Below are 18,505 nucleotides of genomic sequence, written 5' to 3'. Positions count from 1 at the left end.
TTCTCCGGTAAGGTGTTCAACCTTTCACCCACTTTTCGACTTGGCCTTTTTTTTTTTTAATTGGAAAAAAAGGCTTCTTTCTGGGCTCTGATGACCATCCCTTCACCAGAGGTGATTTGCAAATGTTTTCTCTCAATCGGGGGCTTATCTCGTAATTTCCCTGAGTGTTTTTCAAAGGGCACAGTTACTTAAAAAAAAAAAAAAAAAAGACTGCTTCTGGTGTTACACCTAAGAAATCTTTACCTAAAACAAGACCAAAAAGATTTTTCTCTGCTTTGCATTTATGTCTCTGGTCAATTTCAGGTTAAAATTTTGCATATGGCTTGAGGCATGGATAAAAGTTTGGGGGTTTTTTGCATATGAATACTTGCTCCAAAACCATCTGTAGAGAAGACCTTCTTTCCCCGTTAGATCACCTGGGCAGGCTTGTTGGGTCAGGTAACCCAGGTGACCATAAAGTGTGTTATTTCTGAACTGTCCACTCTGCTCCCGACTCTGCCCGTTCCACGCCGTCTCGGACGCAGCACCCGTACGAGGAAGCCCTGACACCTGGAGCGTGAGTCCTCTCCGTTCCCTGACTTCAGACTTGCCCTGGTCACTCCTCCTGGGAGGGCCCACAGCCCGAGGGCCAGGCCTCGGCGGGGTGGGGCGGGGGGGGGGGGGGGGCGCCTTACCGAGCTATGTCGCAGAGGTTCTGGAAGATCTTGTCTGCGTTCTGGCCGTCGGGGCCGCTCACGCGCCCCGTCTCCTTGAGCTGCTGCGCCTTCCGCAGGGCCACGCCGACCGCATAGCGCATGAACTCACCGTTGGACCTGAGCACAGACAGGCTCTCCTCATGGCTTTGGGCACTGTCCCTGGGGAGGGGGAGGGGGAAGGGAGGAGGAGAGGGGGGAGAGGCGGGAGGGAGGGAAAGAGAGACGGTCCCCCACTGTTCCTGGGACCTGGAACTGGGCTCTCCAGGGACTGCCCAGCGCTGCAGCACCCAGTGGGCTCCGCGGACTGGACCCCAGGCCCAAGCCCATGCCATGGCTGCACAAATTACCTTCCCCAGACCCCCTCCCCAGTGTGTGTGTGGGGGGTGACTTCTGCCCCACACCACCAGGCCAACTCTCAGGCACCAGCAGGGTGTCCGGGCGGTCAGCTCTGTCCCGACACTGCCCAGCTGCAGAGTGCAGAGACCCCACAGGTTCCGGGTCGGTCCTGCCAGCCTCCCCTCACCCCCCACCTCAGGCACCAGCTGCCAGGCCAGGCAGCACCCCAGCCGTGTCCCAGAGGTTCAGGAAGACCATCGGCTGCAGATGGGCAGTTCCAAAGACGCCCAATCAAAAGGCTACTTGTGAGTCCCGGCTGTTATCTGCACTTCTGACCGACCGGCTGTCAGTCAGAGGCTCCCACGGCCCCTTCCTGGGGCTCCATGTAGCTGCTAAAACGGCTCTCACAAGACTCAGAAACACACGTGTGCAGCAAGAATCATGAACCCCAGCCAGGTGACGATGCCCACGCAGGTCCGCAAGCGCGCCCTCGCTGTGCGGCTCCCTCCGGCGCCCTGGGGGGCCTTACCTGAAGAGGGCGGTGAGAAGATCGGACACGAACTTCAGGGACAAGAAACTGTCAGTGGTTTTGCTGGCCGTTTTGGTTTTGCCTTTACCAGCTTTCTCTTGAAGGATGTCAGAGAGTCTCTTGTAACACGTAAACAAGCTCAGGACGTCCTCGAACTTGTTCTTACTGGGCGAAGGGAGAGAGGCCAAGGCCAAGTGTCAGGACGCTGCGGCTCCCTGTCACACACGGCCGGTCATAGGGAAGTCACAGTGCTCCAGCAGCTCAGACACGACGTTGCACGTGCACGGGCCTTCACCACGGACAGGGGACTCCCAGCCGTGCCGCTCGGCCCGGGTTATTCTTCCCTGCCTTCTCTGGACCGGCCAACAGAGAGCACGAAGCCCGCCACCGCCACCAATCAAAAGGCCCCTCTGACGACGCGGAGTGCTCGAGTCCGGGTCTGGGGAACTCCGAATGAAGTCTGCAGGGGGCAGCCTGCCGGGGGCACGGCGTTCACCAGCCTGCCGGGCGTAGACAGGCCTGGGAGTTCTCTGGCCGGACAAACAGTGTCTGCTCTCGGGCTAGGTGTCGATTCCAGAGATGGGGCCACGCTCTGGAATCAGTTCGATACCTAGCCCACTGTTGGAGCTCAAAGGAAACACCAGAACAAAACCCCAGTCCCATCAAACGGAGTCCCGGGAAACTGCTGCTAGAGCCACAGCGATTCCTTACCTGAAGTTGCTGGTGGAGAAGTTATACTCCATGAGAACCTCACAGACTCCCATCACGAGAGAAGCGCAGATGGTATTCCTGACGCCGACACCAGAGCTCTGAGAAAAGTCCGCTGACTTGTCCTGGAAGACACAGCAGCGAACGCTAACGGGCTGCACAGAGCCTCCGTCGCGCACCAGACCCGAGCCCCGGCCACTACCAGCTCGAAGTCCTCCAGCTCGCTCTTGATCATTCTGTTCGTGACAGACTCCAGCAGGTCGTCCAGCTCTTGGTAGAATCCCTCCTCCTCCTCCTCCTCCTGCTGCAGGGGCATCACCCTGCTCTTGTACCAGGCCAGGCAGTGCTGAACACAGCACAGCAGATGGTCCTGCGGGAGGGAGTGCTAATGAAGCGCTCGCGAGCGCTCAGGGCTGACTGGTGGAGCCGACGCCCATCAACAAGTGTGTCTTGCCTGCAAGGGAGGCATTCGCTAGCACCACCACGTAACTCAACACGGATGAACACGACTGGAAAAAACCCGAATGTACAGAGTATACAGAGGCACGGTTTCCGGCCTCTCCCCGAGGAACTGGCTTCACAAGCAGCTGCCCCACCGACAGCAGCACCTGGCGCGCTGCCTCTGACCCGGCGCGGACACCGGGGAGCCGGGCTGCGCAGCCGGACCCTCCCTGGGGGTTTGTGCTGAGGGAACCTCTGGGAGACACCGCGGCATCTCCTGGCAGAGAAGGTGCAAGTATGAGGGCAGAACACGACAACTCTGTGAGCTCGAGTTCCAAATCATGGGGAGGGGGTGGGGGGAGAGTTTCAATTTGATCTTCTCCTCCCGTCCTTCCGAGACTCCAGAGCGAGAGCGGAAAACCCGCCTGCTCCGGTTCTGCTGAAGGGCCGACGGACCGCCAGTTCCAGCTCAGCCAGGACCACGGGCGCCCTCCAGAGAAATGAAGCCGACCCCTGGGTTCATCTGCTCCTCGGTGACCCCCACCCCCTTTCTAAAGTACGTTTATTTAGCAGCGGCATCGAAGGGCCGCAAACGGGAGACAAACTGCCCGGGGTGGGGGGCAGGGGGCGGGGAGCGGGTGCCCCATGATGACATGCTGACACAGAGACGCCGCGCCAGCAGGCACCTGGCGGCGGGGACGGCTCGGAAAAGAGCAGCCGGGAGGACATCAGGGCGGAACCTCACCGGGAGCGGCACAGAGAGTCTCACAGGGAAAAGCACCTCCTTGTGAAGACCAGCCCCGACCACGGGGTTGACACTCCGCGGTAAAAGGGGCGGTTTCGGGAGGAATGAGGTCTCACCAGTGGCTCCTGCAGACAGATCTCATCCCCTCGGGTCAGAATGCAGGCTTCCAGCCTCAGGGGGGGCAGCACGTCGGCCTGTGGCTCGTAGAACTGCTTCAGCTGCAGGAGGCCAGGGGGACAGACACCGTGGCTCACGCCTGCCTGCCACTTCGGTGGCCGGTCGAGCTCATGGCACGCTTCACGCGCGACACCTTCTAGGACTCAGTTCCGGGGTCCAAAGGACGCAGGGGAGTTTCTACCGCTCCTCGCACCCACCCCCTCCGCCCCTGCTTCAGGCCCCGTGCCCCCGCCCGTCTTCCGCACCCGCGGAGGCTGGTCGCACCTGCGACAGCAGCGTCTGCATGACGGAGCTGGCCAGCTGCGAGTTCCTCCGGAGGACGTCGTAGAACCCCTGGGAGGGACCGAGCAGAGACCGGTGAGCCCGTGTGTGTGCCGTGCTTTCACGATCGGGAAAGAACCGGGAAGTGAGGGAGGCCGGCGGGAGATGGCGCCGCGCCGCGGCTCACCTCGTACAGCAGGAGCCGGACGTCCGCCTGCTGGCCCAGGCACCTCCGCAGGCTGTCCATGATCTCCAGGCAGAAGGCCTCGTTGGCGGCGGAGCTGTAGCGGCCATGCACGTCCACGTGGACCTGGAAGGGACACCCGGAAGGGGGGCGAGGCGAGCCTCGGTGCTCGGTGTTCCCCAGATGCCACAGCCCGGACGGCGGCAGGTGTCCCCGTCACCACCAGGCTGGGACGAGGGCCAACTGATCCTGCTTTGGGATGAGGGAAGTTCCAGGCATTTTAACTCGATGAAGCCTCCCGCTGCCGCGGTGCTTCTCGGCAGTGGCGGCTGCCCAGGGAGGCACATGGAGTACTTCCCGCCTCTGCGGGCCAGTCGTCCCTAACACACTCCACTTCACTCACAAGGCCTAAAAGCCGTCCTTAACTGTCCTCAGTAGCTGGAAGAATCCAGCCTTTTGCTTCCACAAAATCCCGAAAGGGTTAGAGCTGACTAGCTTTTACTTTGGAAGTGAGCACGACGATAACTCCCCTTGTTTCATTTACGTGAAACACTCAGCAGCTACAGAGCAGTAACTCCTGACCCTGACCCCTGGCATTTGAGCAGGGCCGTGAGGGCCGACGGAGGTCCAGCTCCAGCTCCAGCCTTTCCAGGTGGTACCGCCTCGGGCCAGTTACTGCCCCTCCCGGCTTCAGTTTTCCCATGGTTACGAAGGAGATGACGATGACACAGAAGGATGCCCAGGGCTCCTGATGTTTGGTCTGCACCGCAGGCCAGAGCCCTGCCCAGCTGCGCTACAGCAGGAAAGGGTCCCGGTGAAACTGGGATGTTGATGGCCGTTGTGTGCAATCGTATAGCAGGTAGTTTAAACTAGACGTTTTTACTGTTCCAAAGCCCACATTGCCAGGTTATTGTAAAAAGTTTCATTTTCTCCAATCACGGCATTTAACAGATGCTCGTGTGCAAAGTAAGGACACGACTGAGGAGGAGGCGCTACAACACACGCACGGCCTCCGAGAACTGCCGTGAAGACTAAGGGACCCAGAGCACTTAGCACGGCGTCCAGCACAACGAACCACAAACACCTCGCACACGCGTAACTTAAAACCTACTAGTGACCTGTTTAAAAGAAGCTGATGGGATTACCTCCGTTTTATTCAACCCGACATATCCACAATGTTACCTCCACACAGGTTCACCATGAAAACCAGAGTCCACATCCATAAATTCCGCACTGTGTCTTTAAAACCCAGCGTGCATTTCACACGTGCGGCACGACTCCACTGGGACTGGCCGCAGCTCAAGGGTCCGCACCGAGCTGGCGGCTGCCACAGCGCAGAGCCGTTCAGCTGGCCGCAGGTCTGCCCTCAGTGATGATTAAATGACACTGATCACGGCAGTGATGACACCGTCCCCATCACCGTGGTCCTGACCCCGCTCCACCACTGTCTGCGCACCCGGAACCCGGGAGAGGGAACCCGGGGGAGGGAACCCGAGCCGTGCGCCCACAATGAACAGGGGCCGGCCCTCACCTGGCTGAGGCTGGCGGGCTGGCTGCACTGGGAGGACGACAGGCTGCCCAAGACTCTGAAGTTCTGCAGGAGCAGCAGGAAGCCAGCCACCGCGGACTTCCGGGCGTCCAGCTGCCTGGCTCAGGGACAGACAGAGAAACCATTAACCGTGCTGATTTCACAGCAAGGGCTTTCCGGGTCAAAAAACCCCAGTTAGTGTTGTACGGAGATGCACGATGGGACAACAGTGAAGCAGAGAGCTACAGAAACTGAATTTACAAGGATGGGGGCGGAGGACTTTCTCCACAGTGGCCGGCACCACACCCCAGAGTCTCATGGGCGCGACTTACCTGGCGAACATAGCCTTCCGGAGCACGAGGATCAGGGAGTCCCTCATTGACATGCTCACTTTGAGAAGGGGCTGCAAGGGGAGGCAGCAGTGGCTGAGACCAGAGGAAGCTCGTCTGCCAGCCTCAGCCCCTTTCTGCCCCATCCTGTCGTCTGGCTTACTCAGGGCACTCTGGGTCCGTTTTACACACACCTTTCAGTGCGTGGCACCCTGAGCAGTGAGGAGAGCAGCACCCTTACTAAATAGGAAATGCTAAACAGGAGCTAGCTGTGCCTGCCTTCAAGTCTGCTGTCCTCAATACACAGCCCAGTTTCAGAATCAAGAGAAGCGGGATTTCTCAGTGACACACACTCACGCGGAAGCACACCCGACTTCCGCTCCACTCCACGCCCGCCCCACGAGCTCCGCGGGAGACTCACCTGCACGGCCTTCAGCAGCCCTTGCACAGTCGGAAGGGGCAGGAAGGACAGGTAGTCAAAGCTTTCGGTGACTTTGGAAGAACAACTCTGGAGAACCAAGGGTGAATGCGTGATGATATCTGAAAGCAGTTCTGAAAAACAGAATCTACAATGAGTTGCCAGAAATAACCAATTTCAAAGAAAAAGAAAAAAATGGGGAAAGACATGGTAAAAAGTTTATTTCATTTCTGGGGTTAAATACAATGCAATATAAACAACTTCTTGCTGACCCTATCCATTTTTCTACGGCAGCTGTAACCAGGATACTTAACTCTCTCCTGCGATAGTGTAAGACGGCAAAAACTGATCCGCCCAAAAGACAGAAGCCCTCTGCACTGCCCAGACAAGCGGCACACGGCGCCTTTATCTTTCCAGGCGAAGCAGGTACACACGTGCACATGTGCGACTGAAAGTGTGACGGCCCCACACGGAACACACAAAGGCATAAAACGTGGTCTTTCTCCCTTCAAGAATTTTAACGAAGTTGGAAGCCGAGTATATTTTAAAAGAACAAAAGAGGTAAATAACAAAGCAATACCAAATGCCTACTAATCCCTGACAGTTTACTGTTACTAGACTACAGTTTAGCAAACCGCAGAAAAGGAGGCCGCACAGGAATTGAAAGAAGGATCACCGGTGGGCATGCTGCAGCAGAGCGGAGAGGGGAGGACACCCAGCCAGGCTCTGCAGGACAGGCCACGGGAGCTGCTGCGCACACGGGAAAGCAGGAGTGTGGGAGCAGCAACGGAGAGTGGACGGGGCGACATCATGGGCTTGGGGTGAGGGACCAGAATGAATCACTGAATGTAACGGTGGATCAAACTGTCAGGGATCCTAAGTGCCACGAGAGGAGCTGACAGGTTATCACCGGAGGACGAGGGCCCCCGAGTGCCGGGGCGGTGCTCTGGAACCCTCGTCTGGAGGCGATACTCGGATGGACTGCCACGGACAGGAGAGGAAGCCGCGGCAGCAGCCTAAGTGCCAGGCTGTAGGGTAGGGGCTCGGCAGTGGGACTGTGTGGAGGGGTGGGGATAAGAAAGGAGGGAAAAGGAACAGTGGGAGGGAGAGCATGGGAGAATGCAGATACCGACTGCATCTGAGAAGACGAAAAGGAATTCCGGCCCTGGGACTCGGAGAGGCAGGCTTCAGCTCGTAGAAACTGAGAGGGTAAAGAGGGGAATCTGTCTGAAGGAAGCTGCCCTGCACCTGAGACAGAAACGAAAACAGACACCGCAGGGGAACACGGCAGGAACGCGAGCCCAGGGCTGCGGGAAGAGCCCCCCGGCTGAACTGTGTGCCAGGGACCGCGAGCTCCAGAAACCCTTGCAGTGAGCACACCAGTGAGCCGCGGGCCGCCGGCGGGAAATGGCTGCGCTGAACTTTGTTTTCCATGAGCAAAACATTATGGCGCTTAAACGAAAACACAGCTGAGAATGTGAGCCGCCCTTCCCCAGTTCGATACCTAAGAAATGGCTGATGGGCGAGGACGCTCTGGCGACAACCCTGCTGAGGACCTGCTCCAGGATCTCCTGTCTGATCACCTCATGGATCTGAAAAGGACAGAAGAACCCACAGAACGTTCCTCGGTGACTTCCAGCTTACAGTGCGTCAGTGCGTGTTACACAGAACGAAGAGCAGTTCTGACACGCAGGAAACTCCAGCATTTCTTTCCAAGACTGACACGAGGAGGAGCCCCTGGAGCGACAGGAGCACTCGGCCCCGCCCTCGGCCTGTGCACAGCCCAGGCACCAGCAGGAGGCACCACCGTGTCCACGAGCCCCCTAGACGTCCCGTGGAGACACTGCTACGTACGAATGAAAGGACAGAGAGAGCTCCGTTGACCTGGAACTGCGGCGCTTCACTTATCATCCCAGTCTCTGGTCCCAGGACCCACATGTCCATGTCCCCAGACTCCCAGCAAACACCGTGCCCGATGTGTGATCTGACTTAACAAAATTGGGAAGCGGCGGCCAAACTCGTGCCTCACCTTGAAAGTCTCCAGCAGGATGTTAGCTCCCAGCTGGCATGCCTGCTGGTTCGGTGTTCTAGAAGGACCCGAGCTGGCCACAACAGCTCTGCCATCGACAATCTTCTTGGGCCCATAGGAATCCATTAGAATGAAGCCAAGTTCAACCAGGCCCTGAGTCACATGATCCCAACTGTGAACGCTGCAAGGAAACACAGCTGAGTGGGAAGGAAAAGCTCAAACACCTCACCCTGGTCTCCTCTGCCACGCTGCACATTTCCCACACTCGACCCGGACGACCAACACTCTTCCCGTGAGCCTGTTCTGCTCATGCATCTTTACAGCATCCAACTTCCTCCTCTGCTTCTTCTCCAAGACCCACCAGCTCCCCGGCTCATGCCGAGAAGGGAGCAACAGTGAGGCCGGCCCCGAGCTGGGACGTGGGAGTAGAGGACCCCGGGCCCGGGCTGAGCAGCACTCGGTGAGGATGGCGACTCGCCGGAGGTGGGAGGCCCCGCAGCTGGGAGATGAGCCCTCGGCTCGCCCACGCCGTCCTCACACCAGGGACAGACCGAGGCAGGCAGAGGCGGCCCTCTCAGACTAACAGGGGCCGCCAGGAGCAACAGGGAGACACCCAGTGACCAACGATACCAAACCAAACCAAACCAAAAAAAAAACCCCGCCCTGGAAGAGAAGCACCGAGCTCAACACAGAGAACTGACATCTGAAGGAGCGGGTTAACGGAACACACAGGAGGCTTTAGAAGTGTAATGAATACCCTCGAAGGAATAAGAATATTACACGGCAAGGCTCGCTGAAGGTTGTTACGGCAGCTAACGTAGATCCTGGAATTCAAGTAACGGCCAGTAAGCTGAGCAGTCTTTTCAACTCAGTGTGAAACGGGTCTGCCTGAAACTGCTGATCAGCTGTCTGAAGCCGCTCCTTCTGTTCCATCCACTAGCCCCAACGTCAGCAAGGTAAACAGAACCGTTAGCGCATTCACTCGCTACCACACAGAGCTGTGACTCCGTGAGAGGAGTGAGGGCGAGAATGCGCATTCGTGCTCTTTCTACAGGGGTGGCCTCAGGGTGCGAGGACCTTTCCACCAGGAGAAGCTTGCCTGACCATCGCAAGGGACGAAGCCTTGACACGTGATGTCAGCAGCTGTGGTCAGCAGTTTTCTCTGATGGGCCGTGGGTGTGGCACCAGACTTCTTTTTTTTTTAATTGCATTTTTTTGTTTACATTCCTTTGAGTCCCCTTACACCAGCCTCCCCCCAACACAGTACACCTTCTAACACAATCCCTCGGGCACCCCCTGGCGTATGGTTCATGAACTCACCTGTTCTTGACCACATCCAAGATCATGGCTGAAACACAAGGTCGATGAGGGACTAGATTCTGAAGAAATTTTGAGCCTTGGAGAAGCTGAAGATCCTTAAAGCTTTTAAACACCAAAGCCTTTAAAAGGTCAAACACCTAACACAATGAAAGACATAAAAAAACGAAGCAGAAAGTGGTATCCCTGCGCCCGTTCCTGCTTGCTGCCACACGCACAGCCCCAGGACAGCTGTCTCCCTAGAGCAGTGTCACACAAACACTGACTCTTCCCTGGGGACTGAGTGGAGGACAGGCCTTACCTGAGAAAGAAAAGGGGCTAAAACCAACCCTGATATCACCCACAAGGAAGGAACACACGAGAGGAAGGGGCATAGGGTTTTATCTTGTCATCCCTGCAACTTAGCTGGTGACATTAATTTCAACTGAAACAGGGACAATTTCTTGAAAAGCTACAACACAGTAAAACTGCTGGTGAAGGCTCAGCTAAACCCCCCCTTCTTGCAACTTGTACTGTGCGAGGTTTCCATCCCTACTCCCATGTCACCCCTGGCTTGACAAACTACAGGAAACAGAGGGCTGACCAGGTACTGAGTACCTGACGCAGGCTCCGGGCAGCCCCCGACAGCGGTGTGGGCCTGCTCTCTGTCTCCCAGAAGACTCTGCTGCTGGCGGGGGCGCGGTCGGACGGTTTAGGGAAGGATAACACAGAACAGAACAGAACAGAGCAAACCGGCTCTGGTCCACCTGGCAGAGCTCGGAAGGAGGCCCGCAGGCAGGCAATACCTGTTCCCGAAACCTCTGTATCCTCGTGGCGGAGAGCAGCAGGGCCACGCCGAAGGGACACACGGCAGCACAGTCCCCCTGCTGTCCGGCCTGGAACAGACGGACAACCACACAGCCATTGCTTACCTCTCAGACCTGCAACACGGCCTATAAACAAAAGGTCCTTCCACGGGTCGGAAGCCTACTATGTCAGAGCTAAAACTGTAAAACTTTTGGAAGAAAACGTAGCAGAAAATCTTCAAGACTTTGGATCGGGCAAAGATTTTTCTCATACACAGTGTTAATAGCAAACCTTATAGAAGAAAAAATGAATAAACTGCCCATGATCAGAAATGAAACTTTTTGTGCTTCAAAAGACACCTCTGAGAAAATGAAAAGACAAGCTACCGCCTGGAAACACATTTGGTGCATAAGTCGAACGGACTTGTCTGGCTGCCTCCCTGCTGCAGTGGGAGGGCCAAGCGGCCGGACGCAGCACCCAGCCCCTCCGGAGAGTGCCCGGCCTCCCTCACGGCACGTCCTCGCTGACAACGTCTGACTTGACTCCAAACGCAAGGAAACGCACCAGACCAACCCCAGGACGTGAGACGCCAGAAAGTTAGGCTGGACGCCTCGCTAAACCGAAAGGATGCTGAGGCTCGTTCTCAGGAGACGCAGGGGGCCCAGGCCCCGGAGCGTCGTGACTCCCTCCCTCAACTGGCCCAGAGGCACATCGTGTGCGAGAGGGACAGTGCGATGGGGGGACGCGGCGAGTCCAGGTGAACGGTACGGCAGATGTTCATCCTGCGAAAGCACTTCAGCTCTTCTGTGGGTTAAAAACTTCAAAACATGAGGCCGGAAGAAAAGATGTCCTTAAAGATTCCGAACCACTCCTGACTTTTTTCACCTTAGTACTTCACAAATATTTGATGAATTTCACAAAACCCCGAAACGTCCTAGAAACGGGCGGTACCCCAATTCATAAACGGGGGACAGGCCAGGGTGGAAGCTCACACAATGCAATAATGGGGCTAAGATCGAGTTTCCAGTTTCCTGCTGAGCGGTTCTCCTCTCTTTAAAAACCAGAACATTCACGGCACGGCTTTAGAGTGGAACCTGCTCAAGAATGCGGGGCATCACACGGTCCCCACTTTCGGAGTCAGACGAGCACCCTGAGACCCAGGGCCCCCCACAGCGTCTCGTCTCCCCTGCTCCCTGCCACTGACCGGCACACGAGAGGCTCCAGTCCGAACACCCCTGTTCCCTGGGGGTCCCGAGAGTATGGTGCCCCGAGAGCCTGGCGTTACCTTCAGGTGTTTCAGCAGCTCCCTGCCCAGCTCGCAGTCCAGCTGGACGGCAAACACAACGTGCAGGATGGTGGTGCCTTCCACGTGCCGGAGCTCGCCCGACGGCACGGTGACGAGGTCCAGGAGCCTGATCGACCCAACAGAAGCGTGTGAGCAAGAAAGCGGTGCAGGTGCTCACGTGAGCAAGCAGACGGCTCGGGCTGAGTGCAGGGCCCTGCAGCGCAGGGCGGGAGGGAGGCAGCGAGCACAGGTGCCGCCGCCACCGCCGCCTCATCCCCCGCTGCCTCTTACAGCCAAACTTCTGGGAAGGAGTGTCTGTGGTCCTCGTTGCCACTTCTTTAGTTAAATCCAATTCAGTAAGGCTTCTGTCCCCGCCCAACACATGCACGCGATGCCACTGACTATTACTGCAAGGGTTACACCCACCTCTGGGTCACCAAAGGCAAGAGTCAGCCCCATTTTAACACCCCAGCAAATGCCACCCAGCTGACCACTCCTTTTTTGACATACTTTCTTCTCTTAGCTCCTGGGGCATCGTCACTGGTCTCTCTCTCCCTCTCTTTTTTTTTTTTTTTTTGCTGGTTCATCCTCCTTTTAAACGGCAGGATGCCTCTGAGCTTGGCCTTGGGTCTCTCCATCCTATCCTCACACCTGCCTAGGTGACCCATCTGGCCCTTCCAATCTGTACCCTGTCCTGACCTCCCCTGCAACGCAGACCATCTGCTCCACACCTCCATATGGGATGCCGACACGCACCTCAAACTGAACATGGTCCAAATGGAGCTTACTTCCCCCCAGTCTTACTTCCCCAGCCGTCCTTCCTAGGTGGACAAGATCACCTTCTAGTCAACTGCTCAGCCCAGCAACCGAAAGTCATCCTAGAGCAGCAGCAGCTGCAACAGGATTCAGTGTGAATTCTGCAGCCAAACTGCCCGGTTCAAAACCCAGCCCCACCGCGCTATGGCTGTACGATCTAGGGAAACCCCTTAGCGTCTCGTTGCCTTGGTTTCTGCATCCCAGACTGAAGACAAAATAAGGCTGCCGTGAGGTTTACCGGGCGAGCACAGCACTGGCACAGATGGAGCACTCCCGGGCCACACCGCCTCCTGCCCTGCACTAACCGCTCCTCTAACTTGAAACGTTCTTCCTCCTGGTCCGCACAGCGCTGCTCCTACCACTGGGCCTCCAGCGAGAACAGCACCTTCCTGGGGAGGGCGCCCCGGCCACCCGGTCCGAGGGAGCTGTGCCGCCACGTCATCACGTCACCCACTGGAGTTACCTACAGAGCACTCCCCACTCTAGTATGAGTCTTGTTACGTATTTCTGCTCTCTCCTCACTACAGTTGATGCTCCACGAGAGCAGGGGCCTGGTCTGGCTGACTGACTCCCCGCTGCAGACCCGGGGCCGCACCGTGCCTGGCGCACAGCAGACACTTAAGAACACACTGTTTCAAACCGGACAACTTCCAGGACGATTACTGCCGTTTTCCCAGGAAGGCGCAGACGAAAGAGTTGGGGAGGACACACCACTCTTTTCACTGTCTGACCGAGCAGCTAGGAGAGGACTCGTGAGTTCTGTGCTGGGAGGGGCAGGGGCGGCCGAACGCCTAGGTAACAGTGAAGTAACTAAAACACCTAACGCGATTGACGTGCAAAAGTGATTTTGTGTCTGTGTTACTCACTCATCACCACTCTGCTCCTCCTTGTGCTGCTTATCCAGCTCGTTGAAGAAAGCTATGATTCCTTCCAAAACCCTCTTTCTGCTTCCCTGAAAAACACAAAGCAGGTAAGGTCTCCACCAAAAGGGCAAGACCAGCAAGTGGAACTTTTCAGCTTCAAAGCTTCTCAAGTGTGAATTTAAGTAAACAAATTACAACCTAGAGTCACAGTAAGAATTTACAGGACAATTTCACGTTACGGGTTAAATCCTGGCTGGTGTGGCTCAGTGGACCGAGTGCTGGCCTGTGAAGCAAAGGGTCACTGGTTCGATTCCCAGTCAGGGCACATGCCTGGGTTGTGGGCCAGGTCGCCAGTAAGGGGTGCTCCAGAGGCAACCACACATTGATATTTCTCTCCTTCTTTCTCTCTCCTTCTTTCCCTTCCCATCTTTAAAAATAAATAAAATCTTAAAAAAAAAACCTTTGGTTTAAAATACATCTTTATGCCAGACTTTGAGGGGCTCACAGCCCACCCTGTGTGAGATCTTTACTCTTTTTATCGCACACACAAAAGACGTGGTGGTCAGTGCAAGACAGAGTGCAGCCTTGTCTGAGAGCACGAGCTTCTGACCAGATGGAACCATCAAACGTGCAACGACAGCAACCACTCCCTCGCATGTGAGCCAAGAGCACAAATAAGCTGAACGGCCCTGGCCGGTCATTCCACCAGAGCTGAAGAAAACCAAAACAGAGATATTTTATTCATCATACCTTTGAAGAGAGGATCAAAAGCTGATAGACTAAAGGCGGTATCTCCTGAAGATTCAACTTGGAGAGCATCTTCAGCACTTTCTGCGTCACAACTTCCGCCTCCTCTGCGGTCAGAGGCACGTCCCTGTGGGGCAGAGATTCGGAAGGCCAGGGCCGGGTTACGCCGGCGCCTGACTTGGGAGATATTAAAGTGGGCTGCACCCCCGACCTTCCGGCGTCTGGCAGGGCGGTGCTCGGAGCAGGACGGGAGGAGAAAGGGAACCAGGACACGCTCACCTGAACATGGCGGTGAGCTGGATCACATACTGCTGATCCCACCTGGTTAAAGAGAATGACCAAGAATATGTAAGTCTATCTCATTTCCGCTCATTTACATATTGCTTTATAAAATGAGTTATGATAAAAAAAAAGTAGGGCCATTTCAAGTTTGCCTTGGTACCACTGGGAAACAAGATCACAGGAATAACATTTGAAACAATGAACTAAGTGGTTTTTAACCTATCAGTCTGGCAAAAATCCAACACTGATGATGTCCAACGCTGGGGAGATTTTGGGAACCGTGCCAGGGAGTGTACGCCGGCACCACCGTTCTGGGAGGACACGCTGACCATACCTACCAACTTTAAAGATGCGCAGAACCACAGACCCACCCGCCTGCTATTAGAAACACATCCCGTGTACATGCGCACAGGAAGTCACCCAGACACATGTATGTTCACTGCAACACTTTAGAACAGCAAAAAAGCCAAATGTTACTTGTTGGGGAGAGAAAGTAACGTAACAATGGGATATTGGCCGAGTGACAGACCACCATGGAACTGTTTCCCGGATGGTGCAGAGGCGCACACACTGACATGAACAGCAGTGTTAAAGGAAAAACGCAAGGTACGTTACGGTACGTGCTGAAGAGGCTCCTTTGTGTCACTAAAAACAAACGAATCGATGGATAAACACACACACGCTGCTACGTGCCTAAAATTATTTACAAAAAGGTATCACGTAAGGAGCCGTAACAGCGGCCACCCCTGGTTCAGACAGTCTTGGGTACGCCCTCCTGGATCTCTGTAATGCGCTCGTGTGTCCCCATGGGATTACACCATGTGGTATTCGCTTTCTTTTTCACTGACCATGGAGTAACGTTTTTTATTTTCGAGGTACGTCTTTACACACTTCATCTTTAATGGGTATGAATTTCGTGTCTCTATTATTGTATGCTTAAGTTGGTCACAAATTCCTGTGCTGAATAAGTTCACGTATGAGAATTTTCTTTTATGTTGCACTCTTTTCTTACGATAATTCCCACGGTTCTGGTTTAAAGATACAAACATCACTTATATATTCGACTCCCTCAGAAAAACGTAAGAGCTGCAGCCGCAGGGTGACTTCCCAGCCCTGAGGACCTCAGGACTCAAACATGATGGAGACTGAACTGCTGTGTCAAGACAGACCGGATGAGTCGGATGAGTCGAAATTACAGGTCTAATATTAGAACAAAGAACACAGTGGATGACCTCTCAAAAATCCATCCCAGACTACGTGGTTTTATACAAGTAGCACATTATAAATGAACTTAAAAAACTTCAGTGACATGAAGTTCTGACACAAGTGAGAATTCTTTCCCTTGGACACGTGGGGTCCTGAGAAAGTCCTACACGTTACCCAGAGAGACTCACCTGGCAGAGCAGAGGGCGTTAATCAGCTGTGTCTTGCATTCTTCCCCGCTCAGTTCATCTGGAAACGCAAAAGACACTGAGAAATGAATTTAATTATGTGAGTAGACAAAACGCCACTGAAGTGGGAAGAAAGTTACCTTTTCCATAAGCCAGACTTTCCTTTTTGGTGACGAGGGCGGCGAGAACGATGGGCAGTAGCTCCAAAGACTTCCCATTCGCCAGGCTGCCCTTTCTGATTGCGCCAACAAACTCGTTGGCTAACGCGACTAGGGAGGGTCCTGGAAAAGCGTGAGCCTGCAATTCCATGGGGATAAAGAAAATATTAAGCAGAAATGTAAACGTTTGCTCTTTGCGAGCAAGAGTTTTTCACGGAATTACTAGAACTCGCAATGAAAGTGGAACTGATCCCCTAAGGGAGTCAGGGTACCATTCTGCTCTGGTACAAACTCATAACCAGAAAGGACTGCGAAGGCCAGAGACCTCCCCCAGTGCCCCCACGTGTTCAAACATAGCAGCTCCTCAACGGGATACACGTCCCTGACGCCAGAAACACAGTGGAGACATCTAGGTGGTTAGCGGCCTTCTAGCCACACACAGGAACTGTGCTGGGCTCGGCTCGGCCCATTTGGTTTCCCTTTCTCAGCAAATGACAAACCCCCCCCAATCTACCCCGAAACCAGTCTTGTCCCCCACCTCACCTCCAGCATCAGCAGCCCTATGATCTCAGATGCCACTTCCTTCTGCAAATCCCCAGACTCCACCAACTGGATACAACAAACGTATATCTTTAGTCGTCTGTGAGCTCCCGCTTCCTCAGAGCAGGGGGAACCTTATGGTTTTGAGGAGGGATACAGAAACGAAAAGGAAAAAGTCTCACAGGGCTGACGGGTAAATAAATAGGGCAAACATCCGGCTGTGTCGTTTCACACAGAAACAGAACGATGGAAAGCCTGATGACCATGGTGTTTAGGACAGAACTGTTCGGGAGTTTTGGAAAAGTGATTCAGGCAGCATGCGCCAGAAGTAAACGAGTCTACCAATGAACCACCCCCCCCACTCTCTCACTCTGATTACCTCTGAAGAGGGCCCTCAGCAGGGCTCCCGCAGCTCTGCCCCTCACCGCCTCCTTCCGGAGGAGCTTCGCCAGCTGCAAAGAAGCAAAAACACTGCAAGTCTCTGGCAACAATCTCTTTACCCCAATGACCTAAACTCCCCATGTGAACAAGACTCGTCAGGTTCACACCCTTCACAGACTGCAGGGATTAGAAACGATTATTTATTTAGATCGACCAGGGTAGATGGTAACATGACACTGGGCTGTCGAGACTGAAATGTATTCAGACGACAAGCATTTATAGAATACTGAACCAGCACGAGGTATTGAGCAATGTTCCCGGGCCATTCACTCAACAAATATTTAGGGCATGTTCTTTTTCCTTGGCTCCAGGCATACGGGACGAACAAGATGAACATGCCTGTATGACTCAGAGAGTTTACAGCAGAGCGGGAAGGGAAACGGCGACAGAAAAAAAATCGAGAAAACAATTATCTGTAATAAAGGCTCAGACAGACGATAACTGCGGAAAGGGAGAGAGAATTTCAGCTCAACTGGGTAAACCTCAAGGAAGGATTCTTCTCCATGCTGGGATCTGAATGAGCTAAGATCAATTATTATTGTCCCATTTCATAATCACATACTTCCAGTGAAGACAGGTCGGTATTCTCTTTCTAGTAATTTCAAAGATTTTACTGCTTATAAATTTATTTTCTTGAGGGGAAATGGAAGGAAGGAAGGAAGGAAGGAAGGAAGGGGCACCAATAGGCAAATCTAATGTCTCAGTGCCTGTGGTCTGGATATTATCTCCGAACAGGGCTGCTCTAAGGACCATAAAAGCACACTCATGTGCTCACGTGCATACAGCTGTAGAAATATTATTTAAAGGTTATACAGTTGTATACATGTACACAAACGTCCCTAAGTGGTCCACTTCTCGTCCTCCCTTCTTTACATCTGTGAACTGTCAGCACTGAAGTCCTTGTCTCCCGAGGGAGGTGGGGAGTAGTGGACGCGGCGGAATAACTGTTCTGTGACCTTTGAATGTGCTGTCGCGCTTGACATTTGCTTTCAGCACAACAGGCTTCCCGGTACTCACATCGTCTTCCCCCAGGGTTTGAAGAAATTCCCGCAGCCTGTCTGTTGCTTTTTCCGCTGCAAGAGACAGAATTTCCTGCTCCATCGTTGCACATACCAAGGCACTGAAAGGCAAAAAGTCAAGAGCTGATGAGACTTGCGGAAATAAACAAGATTTTTTTTTCCTTCCATGCCTGTTACCTGAGTATTTCACAGGTATCATGGACAACATACACAGTGGGTACTCATAGGCTAAGGACTGCTATATAGTATGAATGGGTGATTCTTGTCCAAACAAAATCATCTCAAGAATTCCCTGGAACATCCTTGTTAAAAACTTATTCTAATCAAGTGGATTCATAATTTTTTAGCACCTACCCAGAACACTGCCTAGAACAAAGCTATCACTTAACAGTATGTCAAGTATATAATTACTATAATATATAAACAAAAACATGTATGATAAGCATAAAGTGATATTTGATAAATAAACAACACTGTAAA

The 18,505-nt window shown here is 54.1% G+C and overlaps 1 protein-coding gene across 1 annotated transcript in view; it reads right to left on the bottom strand.

The window, feature by feature from the left end:
• Window positions 1-18,505, bottom strand: part of FANCI (FA complementation group I) — a 31,350-nt gene that overhangs the window by 12,049 nt on the left and 796 nt on the right. The window contains exons 2-24 of the mRNA XM_028502362.2: window positions 18,024-18,126; window positions 16,945-17,017; window positions 16,569-16,699; window positions 16,008-16,164; window positions 15,871-15,928; window positions 14,474-14,515; window positions 14,198-14,321; window positions 13,451-13,536; window positions 11,769-11,895; window positions 10,483-10,572; window positions 9,701-9,837; window positions 8,381-8,561; window positions 7,856-7,943; window positions 6,355-6,485; window positions 5,937-6,007; window positions 5,608-5,722; window positions 4,080-4,202; window positions 3,896-3,964; window positions 3,571-3,672; window positions 2,471-2,638; window positions 2,272-2,393; window positions 1,561-1,725; window positions 675-854 (exon numbers count right to left, since the gene is read on the bottom strand). Coding sequence (XP_028358163.1) covers window positions 675-854; window positions 1,561-1,725; window positions 2,272-2,393; window positions 2,471-2,638; window positions 3,571-3,672; window positions 3,896-3,964; window positions 4,080-4,202; window positions 5,608-5,722; window positions 5,937-6,007; window positions 6,355-6,485; window positions 7,856-7,943; window positions 8,381-8,561; window positions 9,701-9,837; window positions 10,483-10,572; window positions 11,769-11,895; window positions 13,451-13,536; window positions 14,198-14,321; window positions 14,474-14,515; window positions 15,871-15,928; window positions 16,008-16,164; window positions 16,569-16,699; window positions 16,945-17,017; window positions 18,024-18,107 — 2,624 coding nt within the window. The 5' untranslated portion in view covers window positions 18,108-18,126. The remainder of the gene's footprint in view (window positions 1-674; window positions 855-1,560; window positions 1,726-2,271; window positions 2,394-2,470; window positions 2,639-3,570; window positions 3,673-3,895; window positions 3,965-4,079; window positions 4,203-5,607; window positions 5,723-5,936; window positions 6,008-6,354; window positions 6,486-7,855; window positions 7,944-8,380; window positions 8,562-9,700; window positions 9,838-10,482; window positions 10,573-11,768; window positions 11,896-13,450; window positions 13,537-14,197; window positions 14,322-14,473; window positions 14,516-15,870; window positions 15,929-16,007; window positions 16,165-16,568; window positions 16,700-16,944; window positions 17,018-18,023; window positions 18,127-18,505) is intronic.

Source organism: Phyllostomus discolor, chromosome 12 (assembly GCF_004126475.2).
Source record: "Phyllostomus discolor isolate MPI-MPIP mPhyDis1 chromosome 12, mPhyDis1.pri.v3, whole genome shotgun sequence".
Lineage (NCBI taxonomy): Eukaryota > Metazoa > Chordata > Mammalia > Chiroptera > Phyllostomidae > Phyllostomus > Phyllostomus discolor.
This window is presented reverse-complemented; position numbering and strand designations above follow the sequence as displayed.